Source organism: Chenopodium album, chromosome 8 (assembly GCF_948465745.1).
Source record: "Chenopodium album chromosome 8, dcCheAlbu1.1, whole genome shotgun sequence".
Lineage (NCBI taxonomy): Eukaryota > Viridiplantae > Streptophyta > Magnoliopsida > Caryophyllales > Amaranthaceae > Chenopodium > Chenopodium album.
The window spans coordinates 9,022,648-9,032,425 of NC_137841.1; the positions used below are offsets into that span (position 1 = coordinate 9,022,648).

Below are 9,778 nucleotides of genomic sequence, written 5' to 3' on the forward strand. Positions count from 1 at the left end.
TATTTAGAGGGAATTTATTTTCCACCCAAAATCAACAGAACATACAACAAAGAGGCCTCAATTTTTCTACTGTGAAAATGCAAATAAAAAATTAACAGCTAATTTTATGTCTTAAACCTACAGCTACCACATTGTAACAGCAGAGATCAATTGCACTTTTTCAGATCAAAGCAGTGAATTTAATCACTAAACCCTGCAAAATCTAAATAATCAAATATAGTACAGTTTTATTCATTAGCACCTATTAGGTCTAGAAGACATTTGGTTGGGTAGCTTAAGAGTGTAATCAAGTTTGCAGTAGAATTCTCAATTCTATTGTACAAATACACCAACAGAATTTCACGATTTATTATAAAATTAAATAGGAAATACATGTTAAAGTATCACAGTACGCAGGACAATGAAATTATAGATAATAGGATACTGATGCTCACCTGTAAAAAATAGATAGGAGACCTTGCATCTGGAAGTGAAGAGAAGAAGCAAAAGCGAAAAATATGCAGAAGAGGATGAGGTTGCCATTGACGGCTACATGCTTCTTAGTTCTTCCACTAGTAATAGATAATCAAATTCCCTCAAAACATTGGAGCACTAATTTGATTAATCAAATTCAATTGTCAACCCTTAAAATCATCTAAGAGGTATAGAGGCAGATAATTACCAGTTGCTTCAGATACTAGAAGAGGGTCCTCAGAGACCATAGCCATTTAATTCAATCTTCAATGGAGATCTTTCTAACAAAGCAATTACCTGACAGAACAAGGAAAAAGAGGAGCAGGATAATATTCTAACAATATTATTAGTAAAATGAATTAAAAAACCTCGACTTCATGACAACATATCTGTTTGTTATTACTCAAAAATTAGGCGGAAGAGTATGTATGAAGTGTAGATTATGGAGAACATATACACCATTTACAGTAATACAACACAAATATGTAACAAATTAAGGCCAAGGCAATGTACATGAGCATATACATTTTAATTTTGGCGATCAAGATTTCATTGGTCAGTCATCTCATTGATGACTCTAGCAGCATCACTGAGTCTTCTAGCTGATTTATATGAGTTAGAAACAACAAAATGCAATTCCTTCTTATTTATGTTTGGGTCGGAATTCAGCATCTCAAAAAGTAATTCCACAGTCTCAAAGTCACCTTTTGCACCATATAGACTCAACATTTGGAAATGAACTTCACTGGGGAAAATACAGCCCTCTTCTCGCATCTCCCGATAGACTAAATCAGCCCTTTCAAAATCCCTGACTTTTCCATAAGCATTTAAGGCAAGAGCGATGACATTTGAATTGGGGAAGTATCTTGCTGCTCTCATCTTTTCAAACACCTCTATGACATTTGAATATTTCCTGTTTCTTGAATAAAGTTCTATCATACACTCAAATACAGAGATATCTTTTACTTCACCAGCATCAAATGCCTGTCGAAAGACCCATGTGGCTTCTTCAATCCTTCCAGCTCTGCAAAGAATAGTTATTGCAATATCTCGGGGGATATTGTCTGGACACTTAAGCTCATGGAGCAGCCGTTTTGCATGAGCAACTAATCCTGCTCTCTCATAAGCCACTATCATAGTCTGATACAGAACCTGGTCAATTTCAACACCAGAACTCCTAAGCTTTTGAAACAACTTGGCAGCACGATCCAATTTCCCAGCCCTACTCCATATAGATATTATGGTTGAATATGTAATCGCATTTGGCTGAATCCCACTTTTCTGCATCTCTTGAATTAAATTTCCAGCTTTCTCGTGCTCAAGAGACTTGCCATATATTTTTATCATGGTATTGTAGGTAACAACATTCTGTTCAATATTTTTTTTCTGCATCAAGCGAAAAAGATGTATAGCTTCACCAAAAAGCTCAGCTTCTCCATACACTCTCAAAAGTGTATTATAACTAACAACATTAGGCTCAATGCCCATCTTTCTCATACTCCAGAAAAGCTGATCAGCTTCCTTGGCCATATCAAGCTGTCCATAAACATCTATCATAATGTTGCAGGTAGTGAGGTCAAGAACACATTTAGCCTCACTCATCTCAGAAAACACAGACAATGCCTCAACAAACTTATGATTCTCCACATACATATTCAAAAGTGTCGAGTAACTAACTGTATCTGGTTTAACTCCATTTTCTTTCATTTCTTTTAAAAGATCCTGAGCCTCACAAAACAACTTAGCTTTCCCAAACACATTAATCATTGTATTGTAAGCCACAAGATCAGGCCTAATACCGGACCTCTTCAACCTTGAAAACAAAGAAATTGCTTTGGAATAATCACTCAATTTACGAGACAACTCAATCAAGTTACTGTACAAAACAAGATCACCCGACACACGATCCTGCTCCATCTTCTGTAGCCAAGAAAGTGCAGAATCAAACAAGCCCTCTTTCCCAAATTGGGTAATAAGCATCGAGTAAGTAAACCTATCAGGGGCCAATGCTCTCTGTCGCATTTCATCAAACAGGCCATGTGCAACCTCCCACTGCTTTGCCCGAAGCACATTACGGATAACAACATTGTAAACAAACACTGATGGAGAATATAAAGCAACATCATTTATCCAATCAAGCAATGCAATTGACCGTTGCCAATCTGATTCGCGAGAAAGAAGAGAAACCATAAACCGAACAGATAGCTGCCTGCCTTTATAAGGTGACAGAAGTGCAAACAACTCTCCCTCATCAGCAGTTTGCGAAATGGACTTCAACAAATCATCCATGTCTACACTGTGATCCAAGAAAGTGTTTCTTTGAGGTGGGTTTTGGCGGTATGTTCGTGGTGATTGCTGTGTAAAAGAAGTAGATAATGGAGAAGGGGCTGCCTCTGATGGCAACCTGGTCCAAACATCTTTGGTTGAAGACAATGAGGTTCGTGTGAGATTACATCGAGTTCTATGTCCATGAATGATGTTCTTAAAAGCGGAAATTCGTTGAGTGTGTGCAATTGCAAGACCACCTCCATCCACCATCAACAAAGTACTATCAAGCATCCTACATAAACTAAAAAAACCCATTTTAGAGATCTTACTTATGGATAAGAGCTCAGCAACCATACACTACAACAATTTCACTCCCTAACTTCACAATAATCCATTCTTTCTAAGAAAATGAAATGGAAACTCGTACTCTATATTTGATTTATATGTATAGGCACACAACCCCTAGAATTTGTTAGGTCCACCTGAATGTACCATACACCCAGGCCGTTTGCTCATTTAATCAACAAATGAGCAAATAATTATTTGTACGGTACACCCGGGTGTACATAATAGGCTCTCCACAATCCCGTCTCCGAGCAAGGGCAAGCGGGGTAGCTGCCTAGGGCCCAACGAGAAAAGTTTCAAATTCATACTTCTATCCTAACATTGAAGATTTATAAGCAAAAGCTTACAACACATTATCAACCAAATTTGAGTCCATTATAAAAATTAAGCTCTAAATTCACATAAATTTTTTCTTGCTTAACAATGATAACAATAATGTTCGGTATAATCTATCTTTAACTTCAGTAATAATAACCCATAGTTTTGTAATCTACCTGAACCCTAAATTGACTATACTGACAATTCAATTAAGGATAACCCTATATTGTGAAATTGAAATTCAATGAATAAAAACAAACAAATAGAAGAAAAACAGCTTACCTCAGAGGGTACTTCAATGGTGGAGAGCTGCTTCGAAAGGAAGGTCAGAATATGGTTCAATGAAGGAGGAACAGAGAAAGAGTTGCTGCGTAAAAGTGGGTCGTTCACGGTCCAAATTCGGAAATTTAAGATTATATATCCAGATGGCCAGAGATTGGACCAGTTGTGACTTGTGCTAGACTTGGAATGGATTGGTATTTACACTATTACATAATTATGGAGTTATACAAATATTTGTCAATTACAGCCATTTAAAATTTTTGAAATTTTGACAATTACCACCTACTATTCTTTCCATTTTAGCAATTATCACCTACTATTATTTTTTAAAAAATTACCGCTACTTTTTTCTTAAACACCAAAAGTTGCTACCTAGTTGGCTCTCAACCACCTTATGACGTCATGTGCACCCCACATAATACCGTTCCTCCCTTTTTCCCTCTCATTTCCTATTTCTCACTCGAAACTTCACTGCACTTCCCTGTCTCCATGGAATCGTTGTCATGTTGCAGCAACATCAATTCTTGTTCCTTAATTTTGCTTTGAAGAAGTGAATTGCAATGGTTTCGATTTCTTTAAGCGAAAAATTGAGACAAGGGAGTGAAGTATTGAGTGAGAAATAGGAAGTGGGAGGAAAAAAGGAGAGGTTCTCAGCCTCTAGCAACTAGAGACAAGAATGTCTCTAGCAGAGGGACTAAACTATAAATAAAAAAAAGATATGAAAAAAAAGAGGAAAATGAAATTGTTAAAACAAAAAAGTCACGTGACTCCAAAAGAAAGAAATAAGAAATAAGAAAGTTTTACTTTTTGCCATCCACTTTTGCAGTACAATGTCACATTGTCACCCACTTTTGTAGTACAATGCCTCGGAAATTGTGAAGTCTAGTATTATTTCGTCAGTCTTTTATGAAATACAAGCAACATAACAAAGTAAACCAACAATAACGGAAAATTCAATGATAGTCTCCATAACAACTTTTTTGGTATGAAATGAATCTAGATAAAATTTATCGTTCGTTGGTATAAAATGTAATGAATTTGGTTTATATATGGTTGGATGTGGTAGTGATGTGTATTGAACGACAAAAATCGTACTTGATGGTACGATTGAGTTGACCCGTGACAGTGATGGGTATTTGGGCGGGATTTTTCCCTCCTAAATCAAAGCAACATTCAAATTTAAGTTTCATGAATTGAGTAATGAAATCATATTACTAAATGAATAATTAAGAAAAGTAAGCAAAGAAAATTGGTTATAGTCTTAAAGCCAAAACAACACTCAAATTTAAATTTCGAAACGTAATTTTCATATTCAAACTTTTCATTATCATAAAAGGAACAAACATCTTTTGCATTAATTTTGATAAGGAAATTAAATTTTGTAATTTGGTAATTTGCAAAACTACCTATGTCACATTTACACAAAGATTTACTAAACATATAACAATAATAAAATGAATTATATAATTTAGATTAGTTAGATTATATAAACCATATTATGTAGGACCAGTTTCGCAATGTTATCGATCCAAATGGAAGTTAAACTCATTCAAAGAAAACTAAGTAATTAAATCGAATGAAAGTTGAATGCATTGAGCATGAAACAATGCTAATTGAATTAAATAAAAGTCAAATCCATTGAATAACACTAATTGAGTAGCACTAATTGATGAGTAAGATGAAAGTTAAATGCAGTCATCAAAGCTAACTAAATCATAGAAGAGTGAAATGGTTTTAACAAAGCTCATTAGATCGTATGATAGTCCAATGTTTGAATTATTAGATCAAATCATATCAACAATTAGTGTAATTAAATCACGTGAAAGTCAAATGCATTCAACAAAGCCAATTGGATCATATGAAAGTCAAATGCATTTTTATTAAAACATGTGAAAGTCAATGCATTCAACAAAGTCAATTGGATCATATGAAAGTCAAATGCATTTTTATTAAATCATGTGAAAGTCAAATGAATTCAACAAATCCAATTAGTTTATATATATGATAGTCAAATGTATTTTTATTAAATCATGTGAAAGTCAAATGCATTCAACAAATCCAATTAGTTCATATATATGATAGTCAAATGCATTCAACAAAGCCAATCGAATCATTTTAAAAAGATGAAAGTGAAATACGCTAAAACATACTCCCTCAGTCCCTAATTATTTGCCCCAGCCACAAAAATCACTTTATTAAGGCTTTGGGCAAAATTTAGTGCACATGGGTTGACACAAATATCAATGAGGAGAGAGATAGAAAGAGAGCAAGTGGAAAAAGATGCCAAAAATAGTATGGGGCAATCTTTTAAGGACAACCAAAAAAGGCAAGTGGAGCAAATAATTAGGGACGGAGGGAGTAGGTAACTGAATCAATTGAAATAGATGAAAGTCAAATTCATTCACACATAGGTAATTGAATCAGTTGAAATAGATGAAAGTCAAATTCATTCACAAAGAGCTAATTGAATCAATTGAATGAGATGAAAGTTGAATTCATTCACACATAGCTAATTGAATCGATAGATTGAGTAAGTTGAAAGTCAAATTCATTCACACATTGCTAATTGAATCAATTGAAATAGACAAAAGTCAAATTCATTCACAAAGAGCTAATTGAATCAATTGAATGGGATGAAAGTCGAATTCATTCACAAATAACTAATTGAATCGATTGATTAAGATGAAAGTCAAATTCATTCACACATAGGTAATTTAATCAATTGGAATAGGTGAAAGTCAAATGCATTCAACAAAGTCAATTAGCTAGATCATATGAAAGTCAATGCATTTTTATTAAATCATGTGAAAGTCAAATGCATTCAACAAATCTAATTGGTTCATATGAAAGTCAAATGCACTCAAAAAAGGCAATCGAATCATTTTAATAAGATGAGAGTGAAATACACTAAAAAAAGTCATATTAAGTCACAAAGAGCTAATAGAATTAATTGAAATGAATGAAAGTCAAATTCATTCACACATAGGTAATTGAATCAATTGAAACATGAAAGTCAAATTCATTCACACATAGGTAATTAAATTAATTGAAATAGACGAAAGTCAAATTCAATCACAAAGAGCTAATTGAATCAATTAAAATAGATGAAAGTCAAATTCATTCACACATAGGTAATTGAATCAAATGAAATAGATGAAAGTCAAATTCATTCACAAAGAGCTAGTTGAATCGATTGAATGAGATGAAAGTGGAATTCACACATAGCTAATTGAATCAATTAAAAAAGACGAAAGTTATTCATTCACACAGAGGTAATTGAATCAATTGATATAGATGAAAGTCAAATTCATTCACACATAGCTAATTGAATCGATTGAGTAAGATGAAAGTCAAATTCATTCACACATAGGTAATTTAAATCAATGAATGATATGAAAGTCGAATTCATAAACACATAGCTAATTGAATCGATTGAGTAAGATGAAAGTCAAATTCATTCACACATAGCTAATTGAATCAATTGAATAATGAAAGTAGAATTCATTCACGCCTAGCTAATTGAATCAATTGAATGAGATGAAAGTCAAACTCATTCACACAGAGCTAATTAAATCGATTGAGTAAGATGAAAGTCAAATTCATTCATACATAGGTAATTGAATCAATTGATATAGATGAAAGTCAAATTCATTCACACATAGCTAATTGAATCGATTGAGTAAGAGCAAGTCAAATTCATTCACACCTAGCTTATTGAATCAGTTGATATAGATAGAGGTGTAAATGAGGAACCGAGCCGATCAATAAACTACTCGGGTTTGAGCTCAGTTGAAGCTTGTTCATGTTTGTTTATTTAATACATGAGCCGAGGTTGAACAATATTTGAAGCTCGTCTAATAAATGAGCTTGAACACGAACATATATATGCTCATTCAGATAAGTTCATGAACAACAACGTAAAGTGCTTTTATGTGGAATATAGATTTGATATAAATTGATCGTAAATTTAACTCTTTCACAATTGTTAATTTAACTCTTAAGTTTATAATTAAAATTTAATTATTATGCTGTTTTTGGAACCTTTAAATATCAAAAAATATAAAGCTCGTTAATTAGAGAAGCTCGTTTATTATTAAACACTCATTCACGAAATGCTCGTTTATCAACTCGTTTAATAAATGAGCTGTGTTCATGAATCGTTCGCAAAACATGAATTTACTAAATGAACCTGTGTTCGATCCTTCGCAATAACAATTGGGAGGGGACTTGAACCTAATCACCTAGAGCTGATCCATGAATACGAATTAACCTAAATAAAAAAACAGCACATTTCAGATTTGGCGATTTGGCGGAGTACATTTCAGATTTGGCGGTACAACAAAATTTCAAGGTTGGAGATTTGGTGGTACATTAAAATTTTAGAGAAGTTAAAAATAATCTCAAACCCTAACTCCTCATTTTCCAGCCGTTTTACTCCTCTCACCTCTCACTTCCTCTTCTCTGACTTCATTCCTTTCTCTAACTTCAAATTCGGATCAACATCTTCATCATTAATCACCACCGTTATCGTCTCAGCTTGCCAACATCCGTGTTTGATTGTTCGTTGTTTTTTTAATTTCCTATATGTGATATAAAATTTCTTTGATTTCGACCGCTGTTGACCTTAAGTTTTGATGATGACTCAAAGAACCTAAGCAAACCCATATAAGTTTAACTTTCGTTTTTAGCTTTGATTAATGACAGGTTTATGCTATGACGTTCTTGAGTAAGAAGGGATCATGGAACAAGATCTAAGTTAGCTATGGGAGGATAAAGAAGTCAATCACAAGTCGTGTTCCTTTAGTGAGGAACTGAAGCTCCAGACTTGAAGCTTCGAAAGCTAGTTCCTTGAGTGAGGAACTGAAGTTTCAGAGTCGAAGCTTCTCAGAGTATTAAGGAATCTAATGTATTTTATCTTTACTTTAGGCTACTTGTAATTATGTTAAGTACAATGATTATTGATAGGATTTAAGTGGATTTCATTTTATTTGATAAAGATTTTATTTTCCATATTTCAACTGATTTAATTTCGAAAATATCTTTTATGTTAAAATATCTTTTTGGTTAAAAAGATTTTCTGTTTTGATCTTTTCTTATTCTTTGGAAAATCTGACTTGGAAAATATTCTTTCAAACGTGTGTTTTACCTTGTCAAAAGAAGTTGAGAAAAATAAGGAAGCCAGTTTAACCACTTCCTTATAATTCGATTGACTTGCTGCCCAAGCTCTCACGAACTGCACTTCCTAGTTTTATGGAAGTTGTGGATTAGTGGAGATTAAGGCAAAACGGAAATGTTTTAACTTCCTTCTCTGCTTATAAATATATTTTAGTTTTCTGTTGAGAAAAACACACTTGAGCATTACAGTCTTTTAGCTTTCAAAAGAGTCATAATCCACTTAAGTCCTTGAGTGTCTTTGTACTTATCAATTTAGAGTTTAATCTTGAGTTGTATTGGGATATAGTTTGGGGAAACTCTAAGAGTGTTTTATTGCTTTGAGTGAAGCAAGTAGAAAGAGAGAGTTAGAGAGATCGACTGATTGAGGGATCAGTTGAAGGGAGCTTAAGTTCGTTGAGGAACTTGAGTTTAAAGTCTTAATTTGTAATAGGATGTTTGCCCTATTATTATTAAGAGTTGAGTTTAAAATCCCTTGTGGTCGTGGTTTTTCTTCTTGATTAGGGCCAAGAAGTTTTCCACGTAAAATCTCTCTTTGCACTTTTAGTTTTTGTTTGAGTTCCTTTATAAATTCTGCAAAAATTACCATAGTTCCTCTACAATACAATTCACCCCCTCTTGTATTGTTCATTCGAGTCAACAATTGGTATCAGAGCCTGTTCCTCGAAGAAATCAGGAAACCCTGACGAGTTAAGTTCTTGGAAGCAACATGAATAATCACGAGAAACTGGAAGAAGGTTACTCTACGCAGCGTCCTCCTATGTTCAATGGGAAGTTCTACACCTATTGGAAGAACAGGATGGAAATTTTTATCAAAGCTGACAACTACCAAGTTTGGAGAGTTATTGAAGTTGGTGATTTCGAAATCACCAAAATCGTTGGTGAAAATGAGGTAGTACCTAAACCTATATCTGAATTTGATAAGGAAGATTTTGAAAAA

General features: G+C 33.7%; 1 protein-coding gene across 2 annotated transcripts; it reads right to left on the reverse strand.

Moving 5' to 3' along the window:
• Positions 1–827: 827 nt before the first annotated feature.
• Positions 828–3,810, reverse strand: LOC145641698 (uncharacterized). 2 transcript variants are annotated; one of them, XM_081692614.1, is made up of 2 exons: positions 3,667–3,810; positions 828–3,013 (listed from the first exon to the last, which is right to left on the reverse strand). In XM_081692614.1, the coding sequence occupies exon 2, from the start codon at positions 3,010–3,012 to the stop codon at positions 1,003–1,005; it is 2,010 nt and encodes a 669-aa protein (XP_081548740.1). In that variant the 5' UTR covers position 3,013; positions 3,667–3,810; the 3' UTR covers positions 828–1,002. The 2 variants fall into 2 exon arrangements, with proteins under 2 accessions (XP_081548740.1, XP_081548741.1); XM_081692615.1 differs by having other exon boundaries at positions 828–3,022.
• Between the last annotated feature and the right edge of the window lie 5,968 nt (positions 3,811–9,778).